At 50.7% G+C, this 24,400-nt stretch overlaps 9 protein-coding genes across 9 annotated transcripts; 5 read left to right on the top strand and 4 right to left on the bottom strand.

The window, feature by feature from the left end:
- Window positions 1-140: 140 nt before the first annotated feature.
- Window positions 141-1,484, top strand: PC9H_007452 (uncharacterized protein; the record flags this gene model as incomplete). Its single annotated transcript, XM_036776983.1, has 1 exon — window positions 141-1,484. One exon carries the CDS (start codon window positions 141-143, stop codon window positions 1,482-1,484), a length of 1,344 nt encoding a protein of 447 aa, XP_036630603.1.
- Window positions 1,485-2,010: 526 nt separating this feature from the next.
- DAL2 (Allantoicase) lies at window positions 2,011-4,879 on the top strand (the record flags this gene model as incomplete). The annotated part of the gene is made up of 11 exons (XM_036776982.1): window positions 2,011-2,080; window positions 2,146-2,231; window positions 2,284-2,372; window positions 2,424-2,491; window positions 2,545-2,621; window positions 2,675-2,791; window positions 2,847-3,076; window positions 3,131-3,664; window positions 4,278-4,630; window positions 4,683-4,708; window positions 4,763-4,879. The coding sequence occupies 11 exons, from the start codon at window positions 2,011-2,013 to the stop codon at window positions 4,877-4,879; spliced, it is 1,767 nt and encodes a 588-aa protein (XP_036630602.1).
- Window positions 4,880-5,037: 158 nt separating this feature from the next.
- Window positions 5,038-8,196, top strand: BRE1 (E3 ubiquitin-protein ligase bre1; the record flags this gene model as incomplete). The annotated part of the gene is made up of 16 exons (XM_036776981.1): window positions 5,038-5,181; window positions 5,236-5,379; window positions 5,436-5,502; window positions 5,555-5,718; window positions 5,765-5,995; window positions 6,064-6,204; window positions 6,254-6,418; window positions 6,468-6,641; window positions 6,689-6,825; window positions 6,881-7,121; window positions 7,171-7,299; window positions 7,347-7,496; window positions 7,548-7,679; window positions 7,730-7,909; window positions 7,962-8,028; window positions 8,084-8,196. 16 exons carry the CDS (start codon window positions 5,038-5,040, stop codon window positions 8,194-8,196), a joined length of 2,379 nt encoding a protein of 792 aa, XP_036630601.1.
- A 184-nt stretch (window positions 8,197-8,380) lies between these two features.
- On the bottom strand, window positions 8,381-9,594 carry MRPS9 (37S ribosomal protein S9, mitochondrial; the record flags this gene model as incomplete). The annotated part of the gene is made up of 3 exons (XM_036776980.1): window positions 8,381-8,401; window positions 8,452-8,522; window positions 8,574-9,594. The coding sequence occupies 3 exons, from the start codon at window positions 9,592-9,594 to the stop codon at window positions 8,381-8,383; spliced, it is 1,113 nt and encodes a 370-aa protein (XP_036630600.1).
- A 93-nt stretch (window positions 9,595-9,687) lies between these two features.
- On the top strand, window positions 9,688-12,752 carry PC9H_007448 (uncharacterized protein; the record flags this gene model as incomplete). The annotated part of the gene is made up of 15 exons (XM_036776979.1): window positions 9,688-9,730; window positions 9,795-9,905; window positions 9,956-10,012; window positions 10,066-10,187; window positions 10,244-10,557; window positions 10,614-10,723; window positions 10,783-10,877; window positions 10,927-10,982; window positions 11,039-11,189; window positions 11,255-11,338; window positions 11,400-11,609; window positions 11,685-11,897; window positions 11,979-12,095; window positions 12,226-12,480; window positions 12,546-12,752. The coding sequence occupies 15 exons, from the start codon at window positions 9,688-9,690 to the stop codon at window positions 12,750-12,752; spliced, it is 2,145 nt and encodes a 714-aa protein (XP_036630599.1).
- A 137-nt stretch (window positions 12,753-12,889) lies between these two features.
- Window positions 12,890-15,282, bottom strand: TFB1 (RNA polymerase II transcription factor B subunit 1; the record flags this gene model as incomplete). The annotated part of the gene is made up of 12 exons (XM_036776978.1): window positions 12,890-12,964; window positions 13,026-13,276; window positions 13,335-13,422; window positions 13,481-13,549; window positions 13,609-13,740; window positions 13,795-13,837; window positions 13,888-13,994; window positions 14,047-14,126; window positions 14,177-14,318; window positions 14,383-14,571; window positions 14,626-15,092; window positions 15,144-15,282. 12 exons carry the CDS (start codon window positions 15,280-15,282, stop codon window positions 12,890-12,892), a joined length of 1,782 nt encoding a protein of 593 aa, XP_036630598.1.
- Window positions 15,283-15,427: 145 nt separating this feature from the next.
- PC9H_007446 (uncharacterized protein) lies at window positions 15,428-16,481 on the top strand (the record flags this gene model as incomplete). The annotated part of the gene is made up of 7 exons (XM_036776977.1): window positions 15,428-15,477; window positions 15,527-15,634; window positions 15,683-15,761; window positions 15,818-15,922; window positions 15,977-16,124; window positions 16,177-16,282; window positions 16,337-16,481. 7 exons carry the CDS (start codon window positions 15,428-15,430, stop codon window positions 16,479-16,481), a joined length of 741 nt encoding a protein of 246 aa, XP_036630597.1.
- A 314-nt stretch (window positions 16,482-16,795) lies between these two features.
- Window positions 16,796-20,828, bottom strand: YAK1 (dual specificity protein kinase yak1; the record flags this gene model as incomplete). The annotated part of the gene is made up of 7 exons (XM_036776976.1): window positions 16,796-18,231; window positions 18,283-18,542; window positions 18,595-18,837; window positions 18,893-19,152; window positions 19,202-19,355; window positions 19,406-19,602; window positions 19,656-20,828. The coding sequence occupies 7 exons, from the start codon at window positions 20,826-20,828 to the stop codon at window positions 16,796-16,798; spliced, it is 3,723 nt and encodes a 1,240-aa protein (XP_036630596.1).
- A 341-nt stretch (window positions 20,829-21,169) lies between these two features.
- On the bottom strand, window positions 21,170-21,763 carry PC9H_007444 (uncharacterized protein; the record flags this gene model as incomplete). The annotated part of the gene is made up of 3 exons (XM_036776975.1): window positions 21,170-21,342; window positions 21,413-21,482; window positions 21,536-21,763. The coding sequence occupies 3 exons, from the start codon at window positions 21,761-21,763 to the stop codon at window positions 21,170-21,172; spliced, it is 471 nt and encodes a 156-aa protein (XP_036630595.1).
- Between the last annotated feature and the right edge of the window lie 2,637 nt (window positions 21,764-24,400).

Here is a 24,400-nt window from a genome sequence, read left to right as displayed (position 1 = left end):
ATACTCACCTCCTAAATATTCTTATTTATATCCAATTTTCTCGACAATAATGATCATCCTTGAACGACCCAACCAACACCCACTGGTAGTGAGTAAACCCCTGTCTCGTACGAGTCTAGCAAGCTCACAACCAGAAAGGTATGTCTCGTGAGCAACACACCGGCCTCCCGCTCGACATATGGGTCAATATTTTTGAATTCACTCTACCGGAGTGCAAATTTACCAGGCCCAGCCCATCTACGGCACCCCTTCTCCTATGTCGCGTCTCACAGTCCTGGCGCAACTTGGCCATCGCACTCCCATCCCTGTGGAGCTCACTGGCCATCGAAGTCTACCTAGGCTCAGCCACTCCCCGCGAAGAGCTAGTGTTCGCGTTCCTTCTTCGATCCGGTTCCGTCCCGCTATCCCTGTCTTTGCGACAACTCGACTATTCAGCCGCGACCGAGACACTCACGGAAGCCCTCACCCATCATATCGGGCCACGGGTATCTCAGGCCCGGCACCTTAGCCTAATGCTCAGCCATCTTGGGAAGCGTCGCTCACCTTTTTTCGTCCCAATGCCTGAATTAGAGACAATGGAACTACACATCTCGTGTCCGTTTACTTGGGCTGAATCAAACGCTCTCATCAACAACTTCCGCAATGCACCGAAGTTAAAGGAGTTGAAGCTGGCTGCACTCCATTGGCCACCCGCACGGCCGGATATCCGAGAAGAAGGGGATGACGACATGTCGGACATCGGTTGGTCACTCCAATTATCGTCAGCTAGCATCAATATGCTATCGGATCCGTCGGTCGCTACGCAGTACCTGGCCAAGTGGCCGAAACTATCCCACTACCAAGTGTGGGTGACTGAAATCCCTCTATCGACAAATCGCATGCCTGTCATTCATCAGCATTTGCGCAAGCTGGACCTGGGGGTCGATCGGTATCCGACCCTAGCCGCTGATTTTCTCTGTCGATTGACGCTGCCAGCGCTGGAAGAGTTATCGGTCACTTTGCATTCCCCCGACTATATGACGCACAGTCGCTTCGGCGTTGTTGACTTTCTCACCAAGTCGCAATGTCGTCTACGCAAGCTAAAATTATGCGAGACAAGTATGGAACCGCAAGAATTGCGCGAGATTATCCATCACCCCGCGCTCGAGACGTTGGAATGCTTCAATGTCACAGAACTGCGGGGAAACCAGGTCTGGGGTTGGGGGGACAGCGTGCGCCCGACACTACAGGCTTTAACATCCACACGGCGCAGAGGGGAGAATCAAGCACCAACCATCTTACCTTCGTTGCGTCACTTGCAAATTGTAGGACCTTCTTTCGCCGCCGAATCTGAGCTATTAGTGAAGTTAGCAATCGCTCGATGGCGTATACCCATTGAGGGTCAACGCCTTGAGAGCTTCACATCCTCGGTAATCAACACTGAAGCTGGCATTAAGGCCATATTCGAATTAATTGTTGAGGGGCTACGCTGGGAGATCGTATAGCCAGATTCTATCTTACGTGTGCCATAGTTGCGCCATCCATTTTCAAATTTACCATAATTTTACGACTCCCCTTTAATGCAGACAGACATTTCCTCATCTTCCTGATGGATTGACGTGATATTAGGACACTCGCGCAGTCGTGGATGCCCACGAACCCCTCAAAACATACCGCGTAGTGGAATGAAGCCCGTGCTAGTTCCGAGGCAGCTTTCGCTGTATTTTTTGTTACCGACCTCGTAATAAGGCGCACAGCTCTCAGTCCAAGGACTCACATAACACGCGGACTCGCGCGCGCTCGTGCGTGTACCGTATGCATATGATCAAAATCCTTGATATCCATGTAGACTCTGAACAACCAGTGAAATGGGCGGTATTACTATAATTGATGCACGCTGATCATGTGATTTAAGGTATAGGTGTCTTATCTGCTTTAAAACCTCTGGTTGACTTCTTAAGACCGCGCCCAATCGTCTCTTCTAATTGCTACGTATTTCACATAGACAGTCATTTATCTACAGAAGTGAAGATGTCAGACGTACTCTCTCATTCGGTCATCCCCCTTGAGGCGTTTACCGATGAGTTCTCAGCAACCCCCGGTGAGTGTTCGCAGTTGCCTGACGAGTCTATGCATGGCTGAAATGATGTGGTGATACTGTTGTAGAGTTATCGAGTGTGGCTTTGGGGGGACAAATTACCAGCGTCTCCGATGAATTCTTCGCCGAGGCATTCCATTTATTGTTGGTCGAAGTGAGCTGGGTCCGATCATCCTCGCTTGATCTCTATCTGACGTTCCGTTCAGCCTGCCCCCAGCATGAAAGGCCAGTTCGGACCTAAGGGTGCGCTGTACAGCGGATGGGAAACGCGGAGACACAACCCGACGTATGACTGGTGTGTTACAGGCCGTCTGCTATACAGGCTTAGGGGCTAATGGATGTATAGGTGTATCATAAAGCTCGGGACGTCGGGGTCCATCGTTGGCTTTGATATCGATACTAGCAACTTCAATGGTATACACTATATGCCCTACGCCCGGAGCATGGCTAACTGATGCTTTCCCTAGGCAACGAAGCACCTCAAGTTTCTGTAGAGATCCTGCACACGGATCAAAAGGAAGAACCTCTGGATCACGATTCACGGGTATGGCCCCCACATACTCTCGAAGCTCCTCACCCGACCGACGTCCTTCACAGTGGTCAGAAGTATTACCAAAGGTCAATCTTGGCCCTGATTCTAGACATCTTTTCAAGATTCCTCAATCCACGACAGCTAGCCATGTCAAACTGAACATGTATCCCGACGGCGGCATTGTGAGCAAGGATACGTATTGCCCTTGCATAAGGCCTAACCTTGAGGTACTTCTAGGCGCGATTCCGTGTCTACGGCCACGTCGTTCCCGTCTTCCCTTCGGACGTCTCTAAGCCCTTTGATATGGCTCACGTTTTCGCCGGTGGTGTTGTCATGTACACTTCTGACCAACACTTCGGCGTAGGCTCCAACTTAATTTTGCCTGGCCGAGGCAAGCACATGGGCGACGGTTGGGAGACGAAGCGAAGCCGCCAGAAGGGGCACAAAGACTATGCCATCATTAAACTGTGAGTTCCCGTCTACTAATGGCTATTCGCCAATCTTAATGAACGTACCGACAGGGGAGCACCTGGAGCATTGGAGTACGTCGAATTAGACACTCTGCATTTCAAGGGGAACTTCCCTGAAAGCTGCGAGCTACATGCGATCCATGCTTCGGATCATTTGCCGATTGAAGAGTTATATAAAGACGGAGGAAGTCAGGAATGGACGCAGATTCTCCCTCGAACAAAGCTAGGCCCGCACAGACAGCATTACTTCCAATTGGAGAGTGTAGCCGGTCAGCTGTATACACACGTCAAAATAACCATACACCCCGATGGCGGACTGAAGAGAGTTAGGGTGATCGGTAGACGCGCTGCTGACCATTTCCCTGAGGCAGAACCACTACAGCTCACCGAGACTCCATCCATTTCGCCGCCTCCCATTGCTACCCTGGACGGGCCCTCCGCCTCTGGCCCCGCAACAATTGTACCCGTCCTACCGTTGACGCCTGAAGCTTTTGCGCCGTTTGGTCACGTAGTTCAGGCGTATGGAGACCTTGACGCCGCTCCTCGAGGCACCCGCATCACAGCCGCTAAGGGCCCGGTCTGCTCGTCGAGATGTTAGTCCCTACCTGCCAAATTTGGCTCCCACGGTTGGACCAAACCTGGCCCAAACCTACTCCAAACCGACAGTTTGGTCTGCTGTACCAGGGGGTTTGCGGGTGGGTTAGGACCTTCCTGTCACATTATTATGTCAGCGTTAATATACCTGGTGGCACCTTGTATCAACTGCATTATCTATTCCCTCCAATAAACAGTACTACAGCTTGTGGTGTTTATTTATTAATGAATGTTAGTGGTGAGATAGCAGGACGAAGAAGTGAAAAAAGGACAATCCGTGGCTCGAACCCGCAACCTTTCCGTGCTAAAAAGTAGTACTCAAGCGCGCAAACCGCTAAACCAACGTACCACATGTTAAACTCTTTTGGACTAGTATATCACCTACTGAGCCGGGATACTTCAGGTCGCCGACAAGAAATACAAGAAATACCGAAAGCAGAAGTTTGCATGTATTTACTTTGTATCTATTGCCGCTTTCCCACCATGATGTCTGTGACTTATTTGTGACGATTCCCAAGCGCCCTGAGCAGACTCCAGCGCTAGGTTTTGTCAAGTTCAATCTCCGCCAACCCCAGGCCCGAGGGACTGACATCTCGACGAGCAGACCGGGCCCTAACTTCGGTACCGCTGACAAGTTCCATAAGCTCGCACCCATTCTATCTTCGTACCCTCCCGGTTCCAATGCAGCCCCTGGCCTCTCCGTCTATCGGTGCAGACCTCTAGAAAATGTGGCTGCAGATAGGACCACGGAGTTGACTGCATTCGAACGACATCCATACACCAACCAAGCCTTCATCCCCATGGGCAAGGGGGCCGGCGAGGGTATAGTGGATCCGGCAGATTCTTATCTCGTTGTTGTCACAAAGAATGGAGAAGACGACAAACCAGATGTATCGACGATACGGGCATTCTTAGCTACCTCTGCCCAGGGAATTGTGTATAGAGCTGGCGTTTGGCGTGAGCAGTTTGTCTCGTTTCAGTAACTCATCATACCTGATCCATCTTCTAGATCAACCGATGACTGTATTGAACAAGGTGAGTTCCGTCCTTGGCCGCATCCATCTTTCTTACTGATGATTGTTCACTTAGCCTCTGGATTTGACTTGCGTCGAAACACAGATAGGGGACGGTAGCGCCGCTGATTGTGAGATTGTTGCGTTGGATAGGATCAAGCAAGTTATCAAGCTGCAGCTGCCTAGTGTATGAGTTACGACCATAGAATGTTACAACTAGGTGTTTACCCCTGTTGATATTATGTCCTCAATTCTCACGGTCGGGTAACTTGTCGCTTTGAACCCAGTCGTGCAAGTCTTCGCTTCTGACTTCATCTACGTATCCAACCTACCTCGTCGTGGAGGAGATTCATGGAATCCAAGAAACGTCCTCATGATGAAGACGATGTGGATACTTCTGTCAAGAAACGAATTGTCTCTGATGACCATGGCAGCCCTCGAGTCAATGGTGTAGTCTCAGACTCTAACGAACCAACCGACGGCGACAATCTTGAGGTATCTTAGTTGACAACCATCTAGAGGAGTGCGCGCTGAGCCTTTCTAATGTAGCAATTCAGGAAAGAGGCAATATATCGTCGGATGAAGCACTACTCTCGAGAGTATGAACGTAGTGAAGCTCGTGTCGCAGAGCTCGAGAGGCGCAAACAATCTTGTGAAGCTGGAGTGGCTATCATGGCAGCGTGTTGGTCGCAGGTACTCACATATACTCTTCACAGTTGGTCTGGATATATCAATACGCGTTCTTACAGCTAGTCGAGACTATCCGTTCACTCGTCAGACCGGACGATGTTCCTGACATCAAAGTCGATGCTAGTCGTGCGTCTACAATCCTTAAAGGCATGCTGATAGCTAATGGATTGGTCCTTAGAACTTTTTGAGTTAACTTTCAAGTCGCCACCTAAAGAGATTGAAACAGGCCTGCAAAATACACTGGCTTCAACTAGGACTCTTGTGACGAGATTGGTCCAGTCCAGCGGAAGTGATCAAATCAAATCAGTAGACCTCAGTACCGCGTTTGCGTCTATGGATGAGGTGAGTCTCCTCTGCGACTGAGTGGCACGATATTCACCTCCTTCAGCACAAAGCCCTTGAAGCCAATCTAGTCATCCATCGCGCACGGATAGGGGACCTCGAAGCTCAAAATGCACAACTACAAGAGACCATGCAAACGCTTGAAAATCGTGTGGAGCGAGCGCGCAGTGCTACAGTCGCAGCCTCGCAGAAGCGGTCTTCGTCGAACAAGGATATCCCCAAACTGTCTCCCGATCCCCGCAACGTTGATTCGGTGGCTGAACCGTCCTCTCCATCAGTGAGTGGCCCGGTCAATTGGTGGGCGTCTGCACACTCTAATTCTAAATATTTCTAATATCTTGCCAGGCTTCAAGTTCGCTACTGGCCAATGGCAAGCATCCTGAAGAACTCACGGCAGCGCTTAATGAATTCAGACAGAACAAATTGAATGAATATGAGCGGGAAAACGGTGCTCTTCGCCAACAGATTCTCGATCTTCAGTCAGAGGTACGGCAGGCTAGTCAGGTTTCTGCAACTCTGCTCATGAATAGGCTAGCTCAACATACTGAAGAGGGACACACCTGCCGATTATTGGGAGAAGCTGGCGGAATTTGTCCTTAGAATTGACCACTTTGACAAGACTAGCAATAGTAACGCCGGCGAATCTCGTGTAGAACAGGTAGTACAGGAGCTATGCGAAGCTAAAAAGAAGCTTGAAGAGGTATGTCCTACGTATTTCTTACGAAGGTGGCTTGGCTCAAATTCCCCAGCGATTGTCCGTCAAGCCGGAAGAAAAGACCCAGATCGCGAAACGGGACTCAGAAATTGCTCGGCTTCGAGAACAGCGCGATGCTGCCCGGAATGAACTCGGGGAGCGCAAACAGAAAGAAGCTCATCGGCTTAACTACAACGAAAGCATGAAAGCTTCGTATGAATCGCGGGGGGTAAGTTATGTATCGCAGGCTATGTTTCTGTACCTGACGTCTCCAAGGCTCGGCTCAATACACTGGAGTCCCAGCTCAATCGTTACAGAGCGCGCCTGACTGCCGAAGCTGGACATCCAGACCTCTTAGAATTTTTGGTCGGAAGCAACCCAGACGTTGTTGTAGATTTGAAGAAACGCTTGCGGTAGGCCGTATAGTATCCCCTCTCTATTTAGTCTTACGCGTTTTTGTCTCTGAAGGGCGGCCGAATCCAGAATTCAGCAACTAGAACAACCTCTCTCCCAGGAAACCAAACAACTCGTCGAGGCTGAAGTTACTCTGCGAAAGGAGGTTCGGGAATTATCAGACAAACTTGATCGTTACCAGAGGATTATCGAAGACCCGTCCCTGCCGCCCGACCACGCTCAATTGATCGAGAAGCTACAAGCGAGAGACCAGGAACTGCAAGATCTGCGGAAACAGGTGCATGAGATGGAACAAGTGAGTATAAGTTCTCTCGGTCTTTTTCTAGTTCTCATTTCTCTGATAGGTAGAGGCTCAACTCTCCTCTGAAGTGGAACGATTATCTGGAGCTTGGGAGACACTAGATGCCGAGGTGCAAGTCAAGATCAATGAGCTCATCGCCATGGACAAGGAGGTCCAGCGACTAGCTGATGAGGTATGTTATATTTTGCTGACCATCATTTCCGAACTCAATGCCTTTAGCGCACGAAATACGAAAACAGGTATTATGCTATGACACGATTAAGGGACACCTGCGAAGCAGTTTCAAAGGCTCAAGCTGTGGAAGTGGAGAAAATGGGTGTCACAACGCAGATATACCAGGACAAAGTGCAGAAACTTGACGCGCTAACGGTGTGTACTTCGGCTTGGGCGGGATAGCAGAATACTCACATCACAAAACAGACTACGTACAGGACCGAGAACGAGCAGTTGAGAGAGTGGGTGAAAGGTAGCGATCAGGCGACGCAAAAGCTGTATGCTAAGATGGCTCGAACGGAGGCGGACCTAGCGCGACAGAAACAGGACAGGGATGACGTGCGTCGCATCACCCTTACTACTTACTCTTGCTCAACTCTTGACAATAGATTCACGCCAAACATTCCCGCCTTGAGGGCGCCTTAGCCAAAGCAACCCAAGAGTACCGAAAACTTGAGGAGAGTAATCTTCGGGCGAAGAAAGAATACGAGAAACAATTGGCACGCATGAAGGAAATGGCCGCGCTAAGCGCACCTCAGTCTTCCGACACACATCACGACAAGATGCAGGTATGCATTTCTACGGAATTGAAACTTATGAATTGCTTATTCAAGCAAACAGGAAATTCTTCAATGTCGAATATGCAAGGCCCGGATTCGTGATACCGTCATCACGAAATGCATGCACAGTATGCTACACCCTTGCACCTTTCACAGATCTTCACTCATTCTCTACTATCTTAGCATTTTGTCGGGAGTGCCTTGATGCTCGACTATCTACACGGCAACGGAAATGCCCTTCGTGCCAACTTGCTTTTGGACACGCAGATGTTCATCCAGTATATTTCCAAGGATGAGCATTATGACCCTTAATTATATCTGTAATATATTCGTAGATGTGACTCGTATTAATCCCCTGCTGCTTCGAGACTTGCGATGGATCTAAGCACTCTTAAGGAAGGATCGCAGAACTTATATCCAATACTTAAATGAAGGCGAAGTGGATATATGATCAATGCTAGGCCACGACACCCCGTACGACTAACGTTTAACCCAGGTATACTACGAAGCGGATTGAGTTGGCATTCAGCTGAGTTTGCTAGATAACTCACCCTCTTTCTCGCTTTGGCCATACCAGTCTTCTTCCTCTCAACCATACGAGGATCACGTCTCAGCAGTTTGGCTATCCAGGTAGTTAGAATCATGAGGAATGTCAAGCGAGTAAAAAACGTACATCGTCGTAAGACGGTATCCAGATCGGGTTCGTGAACGACGAGGCCCTTGGCGATGCCGTGGGCTATCGCACCAGACTGGCCAGTGGTTCCTCCTCCTCGGGCAAGCACGAAGACGTTATAAGCCCCAAGGACGCCAGCGACCTTGAACGGCCTGACAACCCGTTCGCGATCAGCCGGAAGGTGGAAATACTCTGCGAGGGGAATGTTGTTGACGAGGATGGTCGAAGGCGTGACATCGACACTGGCGGGCGGCTCGGACTTAGGACTTGAGGTCTTCTCATCCGTCTTGAGACCCAGCAACTCTTCCACAGACTCGGCCTCTAGTGCGCTTTTGGGAACAGCAGGGGTGATGCCCTGTGCACCCGGTTGGACTGGGATCATCCATACCCGCGCAGCGCTGGTTTTTCTTTTACCGAAAGTATAGGATCGGCCGTGTTGGTCCAATGAGACCGCCTTTCTCTTCCCTCGGGCCAAGACCGCGTCTTTATTTCCCCTCTCGAAAAATTCCACCACATGAGAGATACCCTCTGCAAGCTGCTCGCAACCAGCTGTCTTCGCTATACGGTGGTAGTCATTGAGCTGATTGAGCAGCGTCAGGACCTTCCGGTACCGCGAAGTGGTCATTTTGTTCTCGAAAACGGTCGACATCTCGTCCTTGTCCTTCCATACGGGCTGAAGCGGGGGTAAACTGGCTCGAGCAAACTCGGGAAGGGGGAGAAGCTGGAGGGTTTTCAAAGCTTGTCGGGCATGTTTTATGGCGGTCTCAATCTGTTCCACTTGGTCGTAGTAGGCTGGCCGTGCAGTGTAAAAGCTTGGGGATGAAGGAGCGTTGAGGCTTCGCGTTCGAGGATCCTCTTCCTCTGCCGAGTCCAGCTGCTGTGAGGGACGCGCAGAACGCTTGAAAGACGGCTGGATGTCGTCTAGCTGCGCCGGAGGGATGAATTGTCTGGTTGTGGTAGCGTAGAAGCGTGCGCGGAGGGCACCTTGAACGGGACCGCGCAATGTGCGGGTGATGTTCATGGTCAAGACACGGAGGGGAGGTCACGTGTGCACCCCCACTCATTACGACTACTATACCCATACCCGCTACGTTGCCTTCGTTCGCACACACTCATGGCTGAACAGAACTTCTCCGGGGCCTTGGAGACTTGGAAGTGTAAGTACCGAGCGCGCAACTGCTCCTTCTCGACGACGGCTGACTGGGTTCGCGTAAACGTCAGATATAAGCCTCTCCGAGCTACAGAAGACACTCGATGCCCAGGGGGTTGAGCTCGTCGACCAGCAGAAGGAGAGTGTGGTAGGGAGAAAGGCCCTGGCTGACAAGACAAAAGGTACGCGTAGAAACCCTGTTATGTTCGAAATGATGTCCAACGTGTTGTAGAGTTCAAGAAACTGCCGGACAGCGAGAAGACGAATGCGTTCAAGGGTCTTCTGAAGGGTGAGCAGCGAATCTCTCCTCGTAGATGCTTAGTACTTACAGAGGGCATACAGCATACCAGACGGAGATTGACAGCCTCACGAAGCGATGCAAGTCTTCCGAGAACGCATTCTTGAACGTCTACAAACTACTTGCCGAGGCACCGGATCCATATCCACTGCTGGAGGCCGCTGTTGTACGCACACTGCTCAAAATGTCCGGCGCGCGAGTTATTGAGTGCATATATTGCAGGATCAAACCGTCCGCATTGCTGAAGCGCGTGAACAAGAGCTTGAGCTGCAACGTCTACGGGAGGAGAACGCCGAACTCAAGAAACGTGTCGCTGACTCTTCGCCGCTGGAATCAGCGAAGAAGAAAGCTGAAGCGAGGGCTGAACAACTCGAGCAGAAGGCAAGTAATGTCGCGAACTACTGCGGCAACGTACCAACCACATTAAATTATGATAAATTATGGCAGATGGAGGAAATGATTCAAGAGAAAATTGTACAAAAAGAGAACGAACTCAACGCCACGTACGATGAACGGCTCCGAAACTACCAAGAGCGGTACGAGACACATATAGTCTGTTGAAGGAATTGATTTCCTTATAATACTGTGTTAGTGAGCAAGACCTGCAACGGCAGGTTGCTCTAGCCAAGAACCAGCTCCGCGACTTACGAACCTCTCATGAATCAAATCAGGCCAAGCTCATTGATCAGACTCAACGTCAAGGTTCGATTTACTATCCATGTAAAAGCGCATATAGCCTGACAACCACATCCTCCCACTAGACCAGGAAGTTGTAGCGAAGTTGACCGAGATGGACATGGTCGCTGCTGATCTCGAGCGCGCTAACAGTAGAGTGGCGACGGTGGAACGAAGAAATGTAGGTCTAAGTCTAGTTGTGACCTGCGGTCTCATAACACATCCTATAGGAAATTCTTCGCGCCGAGATCGAGTCTATAAGGAGCGGTAATGACACGAACAATCAGTACGAAGTTGTTCATCTACATAACCTACTGTTTATATTTACCTACTTATTTACAGTACTCGAGCCCTTGAAACCCAAGTAGCTCAACTCGAAGTTGAGCTGGAACGCTTGTCAAGGGCTATGGAGACCCAGAAGTCCCAACAAGCGGATGCAGACCTTGCTTCTTCTAAGAAGCTCGAAGAGGCTACTAAAGAGATTCAACGGAAGGTTTGACCGTTCCTCTGCACTGATAGTTATGGGTTTGCTAACCATATGTTATGGTGTTGCGATAGAGCTCTGAAATAGAACAGCTAAAATTGCGCCTCAAGCAATATGCTGACTATGACGAAATCAAGCGAGAGCTAGAGATCATGAAGGTCAGCGGTTTCTATCAATCCACCCCAATCTTAACATAGCATAACACATGTGGTCTCCTAGTTTGTAGAATTCGGAGGCTTTGACGACATCGACGAAGAGAACGACCAGGAGTCGCCCCAACCGAACGGCCACGCTCGCTCCAATTCTCACTCCGCTGTTCAGCTACCAAACCCCAACGCCGACAAAGCCAATGCAGAGCAAGGGAACTCGCTCGAAGCACTCCTCGCCGCCAAAAACAAGCGCATTCTAGGCGAGCTCACGAGGTTGAGGGTGAGTGCACACATTTCATTTACTACCTAAGTTTCTCCGCGAAGCTCTTGCGTACCTGTTCTAAACGACACCTAGATCCTCTATACAGAATTGGAGGAATCATACAATACATCAGAGCAGCGGCTGATGGAAGCGTCTTCTGAGCTTATCAGTCAGAAAGCCCTCAACGAACGGCTGGAAAATGATCTTCTGTCCATGAACCAGCATGGGGGTAAACCTGCTGACAGCCCACCTACCGACGGTGCCGACGTTCTCGCAGAACTAGGACTAGGCACCAAAAAGACTTCTGTGAGTTATGGCGAATATTGTAGCCGTTACTAGCTCCCAAAATCCGAGCCTCGTTTACTAATGCAGCGTGTTTCGTTCCAGCAACCTCCCGCGCAGTCAACGTCCATACCTTTCACTTCCTCCGCTGATACCTCAATATTGCCAATTGTTACCAGTCAGAGGGACCGCTTCCGACAAAGAAATGCCGAGTTAGAAGAGGTACGAGACACCGCGGCCTACTCAACCGCTTGATTCACTCATCTCTATCTTCCCATGACATCCACACATCCTCTTCCTCCTCCACGCGCACCAACACATCGAATTGACTTTGGGGGTTTGCCGATTGCAGGAACTACGCAAGCAGTTCCAAGTGATTTCCGAACTCCGTTCCGAGATCAAGAACCTCCAGGCAGATAATCTGAAGCTGTATGAGAAGGTTCGATACATGCAGAGTTATCGCGAAGAGGCAGGTTCGCGGCCACCCACGTCCCAACTGGACCCGCTGCCCGCACCCGCTGGTTCGGGCACTGGTCTGGACGATATGGGCAAATATAGGGCAAGATACGAAGAAGCTATGAACCCATTTGAGGCATTCAGAGGGAGGGTTCGTTGTCATGCGGCTTATCGAGGTATTTTTTCATGCCGCTGACGAATTTTATCTTTGTCTAGGAAGCGACAAGAGCGTATCAGAACCTCAATCCAATAGAAAGAGGAGTCCTCGTGTTAACCCGCGCTATCCTTGGGAACAGACGAGCAAGGACTTTCTTTATATGTTATGCGATCGCCCTGCACCTGCTGGTTATGTTCACGACTTACGAATGCACGACTTCCTCAGGCACACACCTGCAGAAACAAGTAAGTCCATATGGTTCATAGAAGCATGGTTTTTTATGCATGTTATGTTAAATTATTCGATTACTATGGTTGGACAGTATATGTTGGTAATAATGCGGCTCTTTATGATAATCGAGGCGAGATGGAGGTAACGAACGGGAATGTGGTTTCGATCCAACTCAAACACGAGAGTTGGTTCTGTTTTGATACGAAGTGAGAGCCCAATTGACGGAATCAAGGAGAGGTTTCATGGCCTGGGAGATAAACCAGTCAATGATTCTAAGGTTTGTGGAGCGAATAAAAAGTGCTGCCCACCACTTCAATTCGGTTGGGGTCGAACCCCGCAGCTTGGGCTGTTCTTATAATGGCATCAACTTTTTCCCGAGTTCGACTGAGGTATCCGATCATTTTTGCGGCCTTGGCCGCACGCTGTGCGGGGGTCGCGGCAACCACCGTCTGAACATCCGTCGGGGGAGGATATGTAGACAACCAGTACTGCCGTAAGAACTCGTTCGCTGCCGTCTGGCAAGTGGTCATTTGCCTAAACAGCCCCTCGGGTATATCGTCTATGCGATAGTAGTGTAAAGGATGTATTCACAAGAGTGGGAACCCTGATGAGCTTACTTTTCTTAGTTCGAACGTCTAAACGCGCGGCGACGTTCTGTGTCATGGATAAAAGCGCCGCATCCCCAGATTTTCTCTCGATTTTGAGCTGAAGTGCGACGTATTGGGACAGGCAGGCTCTGAGATTAAATGAATGGCCAGCTGACCTGATTCAACTTGGATTCCCAATTGAACAAGTTGGCCTTCGATTCCAAGATCATCGACTTCAAGTCCAGCTACCGCGAAGCATCATGAGCACGAAGGCTTCCTAATGCGAAATAGACAAAAGGAATACCTTCTCCACTGTCTCTTCGGGGGCGTTCGTTCTACCCTCGAAATACCTTTGCCGATCCTGCATCTCGAGGACGATTCCATTCGAAGCCTCGGGGTCGTGGAGATCATCTAGGTCAACCTGAGAATACTCGTACTATTGTGGACGGTGGGTCAGCATGAGAACAGCTGAACAAGCGCATATACCCACTTCCTTCATGTCGACTCTCCGTCGCTTCGACGAATTTTCCCCGCTGTAAGCACAATGGTGTAAGCGCACCCGACTCCTAGATGTTGGCCTTACAGAGCAGAGTTCAATAGCTTCTCAGAATGTTCATTGAATTTCCTGATCAACGGCAACGCTCCCCTTTGTCGGCCAGCTTGCATCGTCACATCTTTATCATTACCAGTCTGGAGAAGAACAGCTTCAGTTAGAACGAATAGGCTGAGCAGAACGGTATACCTGTCCGTGATCCTCTAGTGTGGCTCCAAGATTCACGAAGATATCAATATCCCCCGTCACCTGGCGTCGCGGTTCGAGGCCTGGATATGTCGATTACTAGACAGCTTGACACCGAAACGCCACGCCTTACCATCGTCTTCCTTCTCCAAATACTTGTCGAATATTGGATCCTCCCGAACTACGTGTTGCGTGGCAGACGAACGTATAGAAGCTCGGTGGGCATTGAACAACTTTGATTGGAAATACCGCTTCCAGAACTCTTCCTCGGATAACTTTGTTGGATATTTCAACGAACTGCTCTACCACGAAGACAAGGGATGCCCATGAAGGCCTTACTTTACTTGGCACGTTATCGTTATATGCCTTAGCTACGACAGGATATTCGTCAAATATGTCGTGCACCAACTGCGGGGTGATACGAATTTTGATTTCGCCGCCCTCAACTGTTTCTGGTCGAGGATCTACCAGTTGGCCGGATTTACCCTTCTTCTGATTCTCGAATGCAGCTTGTGCGAGGAGGAGATGCTAAACGCCCGTGTTATTCATCCTCGAGTGTATTATATATAGGAATACACGAACCTCGCGTCCGTCCCAGAATTCAGCCTCGCTTATTTGGCCGCTTATTACGAGCTCACGATGCAAGGCAGCCAGCTCCGGGTCGCTAACTAGGACCTTCTTACGAAGACGAAAATCGCTGACTGGATCAATCCCCGTCAAGACTGGTGTCGCCGCTCTACGTTCGCTTGCAACCGAAGCTGCGCGATGGGTTGCGATTCGAGCAGGCAGCGACTTCGGGTCAGAAGCAGTAGGTGTTGGCACTGATACGGGTGCGGCAGGGGGAGGTGTAGGTAAAGCCAGCTTGGGGGCCAACTCTGACGCGCTTCGGTTCCGGCTTATGATCATAGTCATCTCCTTCTTGAATTTCTCGCGTTCAGTTATCGAAGTTGGTTGCGGTGAGGTGAATGTAAAGTTATGCCCCGCATCATCGCCTACGAGCCCAATCTTCAGCCTAACCTGCGGCGCGCCGTCCTTGCTGCAGAATAGCGCTACATGAAAATATAAGCCAGAAAGGCGCATACAAGCGACCTGTAACTTACAGAAAGCCTCAGCATGGGGGACGCGTACCGCTGGAGTCTTCTTCCCATCCTGAGTCCATTGGAGATGGGTGTTAGTGAGTTCGAGCAGACCGGGAGCTTTTTTGTAGGATGCCTTTGCGGTACATATGGTCGTCTGCATTCAAGCTTCAGAGCGTCTCCGTTACCTCACCAACTTGGTCTTCTTACATAAACCGTGAGAGAATGGATGCTAGACGCCCGTACTCCGTATCTAATCTGCGGTGATCTTGCGGACCGCGTCCTGTTCATACCTCGACAAATTTACTATGTCCGCCCCCAGTGTTGCGAGGCAGCTCGTAGTTTTCGACTTTGACTGGTGGGGACCCACTTGCTCTTTTAGTCACCTCAAAGTAAATACTATACAGGTCGATGGCGGACCAGGACACCGACCGCTGGATCTTCGAGGTATTGGGTCCGGATATTCGTAGAAAGATGAAGACGTTGAAGGAAGAGATCCAATGGACCGATCTCGTGTAAGGAAGCAAATCGTCCCACAGAGATCCATTGTAACATCGGTCAAGAGCTCAATCCCTTCGTGAAATTCATGGTCGAGGCGTATCGAGAGCGGAAATCGAGAACGCACTGAGGATAATGCCCTTCGTGAGGACTACCCCACGGAAACCCACTGCGAAGCTAACCAACCTTTATCTCCATAGCATCCGGCCATGGTTCGCGCTGTAAAGAAGATGAAGACAGAAGGTCAAACAACCTTCTTCTGTTTATCTAATGCCAATTCTGTCTTTATCTCCACCATCCTCAAGGTAAGCTATGGTCGTTACAGCCCTCGGCCATTAAACTTAGTGTACTTTGAATAGGACAAAGGTCTAGATGATTTATTTGAAGAGATCATCACCAACCCCGCTGAATTCGAACCATCTGGACTCTTGTCACTTCGTCGTAGAGTAGACCCAGATGGTCCTCAACACAGTTGTACCGTTGGATGTAGCCCCAACATGTGTAAAGGTCAGAGGTCCAATTTCATTCTCCCAGTCCTGCCCCTGAAGTCCGACAACAGGAGAAGAATTGACAGCGTTTCTCGAAAGACATGCTCCAGACTTCGACCGAGTTATCTACGTCGGAGATGGCACTAATGATTTCTGCCCTGTACTCCGTTTGAGAAGGTCAGTAGTACCCGCACTCACCGTAGCCAATAGAATCTCATCCGTGGATTGTAGCCAAGATTTCATCTTCTGCAGGAAATTCCGTGGGCTAGAAAAGCGTATTGCTAACGAAGGTGACAAGCTTGGTATGCGTTGTCAGGTCAAATACTGGGCAGGCGCATGGGAAGCCGAGGAGCTGTTTGACCAGCTAACGTACTAGAATCGCCCAATAGACAGCCCCCTGCAACAATGTACCTGTGTTTATCTTATCACAAATGAATCGCCTGCATTTCCTGGAGCGAAGTTGACTTGATACCCATTGTAAATAGTATGCCGCCAACTAATGCGGAATGTTGAACACAGCCAGCGTGGATTATACATGAATCGTTTAAAAACAGAAGATGTGCATTGCAATTGCAGGATGAGGACAACGCATTGGTTCCTTCGGCAGTGAGGATGGAAGACCGTGAATGAGTGAGAGACAAAAAAAGGAACCTCAACCTTGGGAGAAGGTATTTGTGGGGGGACATAGATTTATCTAGGCCACGAGTCCATGCCATTGCTCCGTCGGTTGTCTTTCCCTGCTGACATAGGTTGTTGATTGGCATCAGCGACCGAGAACGGATTGCGCTGTGGCTGGTTGGTTCCTGACGGCACAACCCCTGCACCGTAGAACGATGGAGGTACAGCTTGCTGGGGAGGCGCAACATGTCGAGAAGCAACGCCAGACGTTGAAGCGTTGTTGTATGACTGGTATTGATCAGGCTGCATAGGCATGTAAATATTCCCAATATCCGGTCGACGATCGTCGAAAGGCACCGTTGTTTGAGGCTGAGATGGAGGGTAGTTCGCAGGATACCGGTTTCCAGAAGTCATTGCGTTGCTCGAATATGCCTGAGGGGGACTCGATATCACGCCACCCCCGCTGTACATCACATTGGGATTGTCAGTGCGTGCAGCTGACCGAACGTTCGACATCACGACGTCCCGACGATCATCGTCAACAACGATTGTCGGATGGTACGAGTGCGATAGCTTGGACGGCGGAGCAACGTAACGGTTCGCAGCCGAAGGCGTCCATCCAGCCATCCCAGACGCGGCAGCCAATTCCGCCTGCTGCTGCAGATATTCGAGCTGGGGGTACGGCTGAGCAGCAGCCGGTTTGCCCGTCTGCCTTCTCTCCCATTCCCGCATGGCATCATCTCTGTTCAGGACCGGGGTAAGCGCGTTCCGTCCGGCTATAACGTCCTGGTTCATGTGCTGGAGGCGAGCGAGGGCCGGAGGGATCGAGTCCATCTGGTTGATCGTGTTAGCCCGTGCCCGTGAATTGGGGTATTGGGAATTTGTCCGTACATTGGGGTTCAAGTGGGTAGCAGCACTAATGGACGCAGGATTGTTGGGATGTGGGGGATATTGGGGCACGGTGTTGCTAGACGTCAATTGGCCGGTCGAGTTTTGGTGCGCCAAGGCACGATGGGATGATTGGTTGGGGTATTGTGAATGCTGTTGGTAACTCTGGCTATTGGTATCTTGAGAAGGAACGTAGGACTGCGCCGGTTGGGAGGTTTGTGGGTTGATGTACGGATTACGATAAGAACTCGCGGCCTGAGAAGCGGCCTGAGCCTGCGCCGTGTAAACCTGGTGCTGTGCAAGATGCTGATTGTAAGATGCGGCATCTTGGTATGCACGCGTTCCCTTAGGTTGGGACGGCACCAGTCCACCATACGGGCGCTTCGGGTCCGGTGCGCCACTAGGCATGGATTGTACAACGGCATGCCCACCATCCGGCTTAGGAATTATGAGAACAAACGGAGGAGATAATAAATCAGCACGTACTACGAAAGGCTTAGCCCATTTTTCGCCCGTAATGAAGGGATGTTGCCGTGCTTGTTGGGGGGTCCATCTCGTAACAGGGTTGAGATTCAGGAGCCCCTGGCAGAAATCAATGAAGGAAGCCCTGTTGTTCAATTCTGCATTTCTGTTAGATAAGACGTGTTCGGAGTGCAGAGGTTTAATCTGACCTTTCTCCATTTCGTGTCCCTGTCTCGAAGATGATTTGAATGTGGGCATCGGAGCGGTGTTGATGATATCAGGAAGCGTGGTCGCCTTGAAATACTGCTTTCCCGGTTGCTCGTTTGTATTGTGCTCCCGGGAGTACTGTTCAATGGTCTTCAGACGGTACTTTTTCTCGTTTTGGTTATTGTGGGCGTTCCAAGCCTCAAACGAGTCGAAGAACTGGTTGGTTTGCTTCCCAGTATTCAACATGCTCAGCGGTGGCATTCTAGTAAGCATTCCGTCAGCCATGAAGATTGTTCGCTTAACGGGTTACGTACCCGAGCATCTCAACGATTCGCGTTAGCTGGTTATACTCGCTTGTACCGGGGAACAGCGGCAACCCCAGGAATAACTCAACAGCAATGCAACCTAAAGACCACATGTCGATGGACGCCGTATATGACATCCCTAACAGCACCTCCGGAGAACGGTAAAACCGCGACTGGATATAGGTGTAAATCGTTTGGCGTTCGTGGCAAGCCGAGCCAAAGTCGATTATTTTTATTTCTGGAGATTGCAAACTACCGGGGACCCTGGTAAACACGGTGAACGGGCAATGTCGGTTTTATTACTCACGACTTCAGCAATATATTCTCTGGTTTCAAGTCACAGTGGATCAGACGAGCCTCTTTGAGGACTGTAAGCGCGTCAAGAAGCTGGGCCATGAAGACCTTGACTAGCTGCGTGCTGAGGCCTTGGAACTGGTTTTGCTTGATGAGTTCGTACAAGTTGGATGACAGTAGCTCAAAGACGAGACACAAGTGGCTTCGGTGGATGAATGAGTCACGCAAGCGCAAGATGTGATGCTCATCGTTGGGGTCGCATTGTTTGTTGAGCTGGTAAATGTTCAGTCGCGTAAGGAGGTAGTTGAAAGGTAGCACGCACGAGCTCCAAAATGGTAACTTCCATCATACTTTGGTTGAAGTACGCGGGCTTGTTTTTCACGACTTTCACCGCGACAATTTCATGAGTCTTCATGTTCTGGCACTTCACGACCTGCCCAAAGGTCCCTTGTCCGAGGATGTCGAGTATCAGGTACCTACTGACTCCATCAACGCGGTGTGAGTTTGAATGAAAAACAGCACATACTTATGGCCATCATCCGAGCCCAAGCAGTCGTTCACATATAAGATGTAGTCGTAATCTTCGTTATCGTAGCCTTCGTTATGCACCGGCTTGCTGGGCTTCGTCAGGACCCGGCGTGGATTGTGCGTAGACTCGTATCGGAATTGTGGGTTGCAAATACGATATGTATCCACGATATGTGTGGTCAAAAGCCTCAAGGGCTGGCGGGGAATGATCATTAAGAAAGTTTGGCCCTAAATCGGGCAAAACTCACCGAAAGATATGTACCGTCGCTCCCCATTCTCCGCCCAACAGGTTGTACATCAACACGCGGTTGAAGCTCACGGGCGTCCCGTATCCTACGGAGGCCGACACGCCGCCTCTGCGACGGGGCATCAACGGCCATGGCCTGGTCTTGGTAGTACGGCGAAGAGGACGGATGGTAGGCAGACATCGGTGTCCCCGGGTTAGAGATAGACGTAGGACGGGCAGGCGTGTGTGTGTTGAGATGCGATTGGCTTTGAGATGAGGGGTGGGGGCTGCCTGATTCCATCGAATACGCAGATGGTGGAAACGCCGTCGTGGCGTGCATTGGCGTCCGGGGAGAGAAAGAAGGATCGCTTGGCTCCGTCTTGACCTGTGATTGATTGCGAGCGTGATACACCGTGGGCTGGCTGTTGCGCTGGTCCGGGGGACTTGCGTATGTAGTGTACGAAGCGCTGTTGGACGGTGAATACTGCTGAGGTGAGTAGGGATCGAGCAGTGCGTTGGGCCCTGACTGGTTAGTGCTTCGCAAGGGAGAACGGCCGCCTCGTGAAGAAGTACTGGAGTCGTGGGTAGTTGCAGCTCTCTTGGGAGGCTGCTCGTTCGGGTTGGTGTAGTACATGTCCGAGTAGGTGTCCGCAGACATTGATGTGGGAGGATTTGGCGGTGGATTGGTGCCCGCTAGTGATTGCGGCTGATATCCAACGCTTGACGAATAAAGCGAATTTGGACCAGGTTGTGAAAGCTGCCTTGATGGGGTCTGAGTGCCACCGTGAAAAGCGCCTTCCAAATCCTCTAATTGATGGTGCCGCCTGCCTCCCCTTGAAGCAGATGCCGAATTACCTGGGCCTCCACCAAGCGACGCGCTGCGAGAAAGCTGGGACTGAGTCGGGGAAAGATATGAAGGACTATTGACCCCCAGCTGCTGATCCTGCTCTAAAAGCTGAGAAATTCGAGGCTGTTGCCTTACAGCACCAGCTGATGCTTGATGTTGTATCGGTGGAAGACGCTGAGCCGGGCCCGCAGTCATGGACTGGGGTGGCGGCGGTGGCGGTTGTGCGTAGTGATACGATGGTTGCGCCTGGATGCTGGAGGGGACGGGGTCGAGGTGAGTCTGCCAGCGAGGGAGGTCGAAGGCGCTTTCGTTGGAGTCAGTCATGTATGCAAGTTCAGGTTCCGACATGTTTTCGACTGATGTGGCTGAAGTTGGGAGTGTGCCTCAGGATGCGGTCGATGTTGCTCACGCGGTCGCCGTCGTCGTCGCCTTCGTTCTGGAGAGTATCGAGAAGGCTGTGCTGGGCGACGAGCGCAGAGAGAATTGATACGGTTGATGACGGCAGGAGAACTGCTGCGTGTATCCAAGTAAGGGGCTCAGGGTTGTCATCGATCCAGCACTTCTTCTGCCAATGCAGCATTGCAGGTTCTCAGCTCACCACACAACTCCACATTTTTCTTTGTTTCTCTTCTGGCTACAGTGTAGAAATACTAGCCTTTGAGACTATGCACTATATGGACACCAGCGCTTCAGCCAGTGCTCGCACTCGCACTGCCATCACCTCTGCCGTCCCCTTCAATGTCTTTTAGAGCGCCGACAATGCCCTTCTCAACGGCGAACAACAGCTTGTGGCTTTGGCTCATCGATAAGATCGCTGGAGGCACGTCCACCGATAAAAATATTTGCTTCCGGAACCTTTTCGCTATTGTCGCGACAAAACACCACCGCAGTCAATCTCGTCAATCAGTGCGGTGCGGCGCAACAGGATTTACCCAGTCGTTGCGCCATAGGCAATGCAACCTCGGAGCTCGAAGACCGATACAGCGATGTCGCCGGTACAGCCTGTTCACTAAATGTCAGCTTTTAGGCCCGTTTCCACGTTCAGCGCAACGCACGTCGCTTGAATAGCTTCCCCTTAGGCGTGGGGGCATAGCACACGCCCAATCTCTGCTGAGATTCCCTTGCTGGGGTGCTTGATCGATGTCATCAGACGAAACGCCTGTCGCGCCTATCCATACGAGATACGAATCGACCAATTGTGTTACCTGGAGCGCGAGGGCAGGAAGTGATGGATCTGAAGGAGGCAGGTGGATTGTCTTGACAACTATACGTTGAGGTGACATTTCGAGAAACGCAAGAAGGGAGTGGCAGACGGCCGTTAATTAGGCGCTCACAATACTTGTTTAGGACATCATCATCAAGTGCGCTAGGCGGAGGCCTAGCAGATCATAGGTCGACCTAAGGATCTCGGCGACTGCTTATCGTGGACACGGCGAGGTTGTTGTCAAGCCCACCGCCGCCAGAGACAATCCCGCCTGCATTGGTTTTCCATCTCTACGCCAGAAACTCACAAACCGTCCATCAACGCCAACGGCGAACCATGATTAATTCACCCCTTACTTAATTTTGACCTCGCCGTGATCTTGCGTTGGGTTGCAGAGGGCACCCGATGCCTAGTCGTTCATGACCGGGCCTCCCTGCCATCCCCCAGTCGACCCGCCAATCCCTTAGGCAACGCCACGGTTGGCTTGGTTTGACCGGCGTTCCGTTGGGTCTCTGGACTGTGCCCATCTTGTAACCCGGACGCCTGCGCCGATTTTTTAGTCAAGTTTTGGGCAAAACGCAAGTTTCGAGAGGAAATATGTTGCAACCACCCACACAGAATCTCAGACAATAGATGGCGAACTCCCTTCCCTGCCAGCCTTCGCTCCCAAGGTGACATCGACACCACCAAAGCCCACACCTCTCTTCTTCGTATTCAAACGTTGCCGGAAACAAGGCAATCAATATAATTACTGGCCACGGTCCCGCATATGGCCACCCAGGTGACAGCGACAAGTTTGTACCTCAGTCCAAGCACTACCAATTGCATCTGCCCTTCAGGATGGTATTTTTATCCAACGAGCTATAGGCACAATTTCGGGCTTTAGACGAGTCTTCTTGAATCTCCATTCCCCACAGGCCCTCATCATTCAAGCCATTCATTGGCACGCTTAAAAGCTGACAGAGAACTCGAACTCTGGCTGCGAAAGGCTACACCATTGAAGAGAGAACTAGTGGTGGGTATTCTGCATTTTTTTCGTCTTCTACTGGCTAATACCCATTCGTCGTTTGTCATCAAAAGCCCACTGAGATATTCCTCTGCTTTAAGGCGGCCAAGGGACATATAATCTAGTCCTCACACGGAGGCCGCTGCATCGCTCATGTTCTCCGCCGCCTCCGCCATCCAATAATTATGGACGCATTTTCTCTAGATTTGCTTCCGTCGTTGATTCGCACTCTGTAACTGTAACCTTATTTTATCCAGGCATATCATCTTTTGTCAGTATTGTCCCATGCGAAGCTCGCTGAGTGATAGAATTGTATCACGCGATATTCATTCCGCCAGTAATTGTCGCGACCTCCCGATATACACAATAGCCCATCGCGCAATAGCTCCCAGTGCCTGTCACCCAAGAAGGGAAGCTGCTCGCACTTTCGCAAGCTTATGTTCTCACTAAGCGATTGGGCGTTGTAGAATTGTGCTCGGTGGTATATTTCGACTGACCACTAGTTACAGCGAAGGTACTCCGAGGCGCGAAGGCTTTAGTCCACATTCCACGCGTACTCTGTCCCTGCTAATTACTAGAGAAGTAAGGTCAATGGAAGGAATAGGCCTTTGAAGGCCTTTGATGTCCACCCCAGAAATGGTGCGTCTGCAGTCAGTGAACCGTGGGCCACATCAAGGCAACATGATGCAAGTTCCCGTGGCTACACTCCTTGCTTGTTCATCACGAGCACCTTGTACTTAGGCAGAACAATACAGAGGGTGGTAGAGGGTGTGGCACCGTGAAATAGCAGGCACGGTTGACACCGCACTAGCAGTGGTCGAACGGGTGGGCTACTTCATTTCGGATATCGCTTTCAGAACACACCAAGAGTCTTAAGTTGGCAGGGGCCACAGGCTCAGCTGCTTCTCTCGCTAGCCACAGGGCTTAGATATGCATCTCTCCTGCCGTAAAGCATCTTTTGACAATCAGGGTCTGGCTCGGGGATGTTGACCGGCGCTGGCACCAATTGCCTACCTCTACATGCGTGCATGCAGACAAAGCCTCCGCGGTACGTTAAGCGAAGACAGTCTGGCTTGATCAGCCTGATCAGACGTCGCAATTCGGATATCTATCGAACCCCCTATGCGACTCGGTTTGCTAATGCTACTTTCTAAGGTATATGGGTGCATCAGTCAAGTGCAAGCTCCACGTCAGTTTGAAAGGTATACCCATGTTTGAATTCATCCACCTTCTTTCCTCCGATGGTAAACTATTCCCTGGAAATGCAGCAGGCCGCCGTGAGTCCAATGGTACGGGGCGTGCTGCGCGTCCAAGGACCGGGGCCCGCCCGAGGAAAGAGTGTATGTAACCAGGAAGTAAATAGGGTTCATCTCAGACCACGAGACTGGAGCGGGTGCCCGTCTGCTCCATATTAACCATATACTTGATCTCATCAGAACTGGTTTTCCAGCTTCCTGATGTTTATGTACGTGGCGAAGGGGACCTGCTTCTGTTGGCATCAGATGCATTTGTAATTATACTCTAACGGCGTCGAAGGTGACTCTGATAGCGTAGCGGCAAGCACTGCCTTGCGTTGTGGAGCCAAATCAATACATTCTGTATCGAATCGGTTCAATATTGCTTTACCGACGGTTCTCGCTTATGAACATGAGGTAGCACAAGTATACAAGCAGGGACTAAGATCCTATGTAACAAGAATAGTGTCCGATC

Source organism: Pleurotus ostreatus (assembly GCF_014466165.1).
Source record: "Pleurotus ostreatus strain PC9 chromosome Unknown scaffold_5, whole genome shotgun sequence".
Lineage (NCBI taxonomy): Eukaryota > Fungi > Basidiomycota > Agaricomycetes > Agaricales > Pleurotaceae > Pleurotus > Pleurotus ostreatus.
This window is presented reverse-complemented; position numbering and strand designations above follow the sequence as displayed.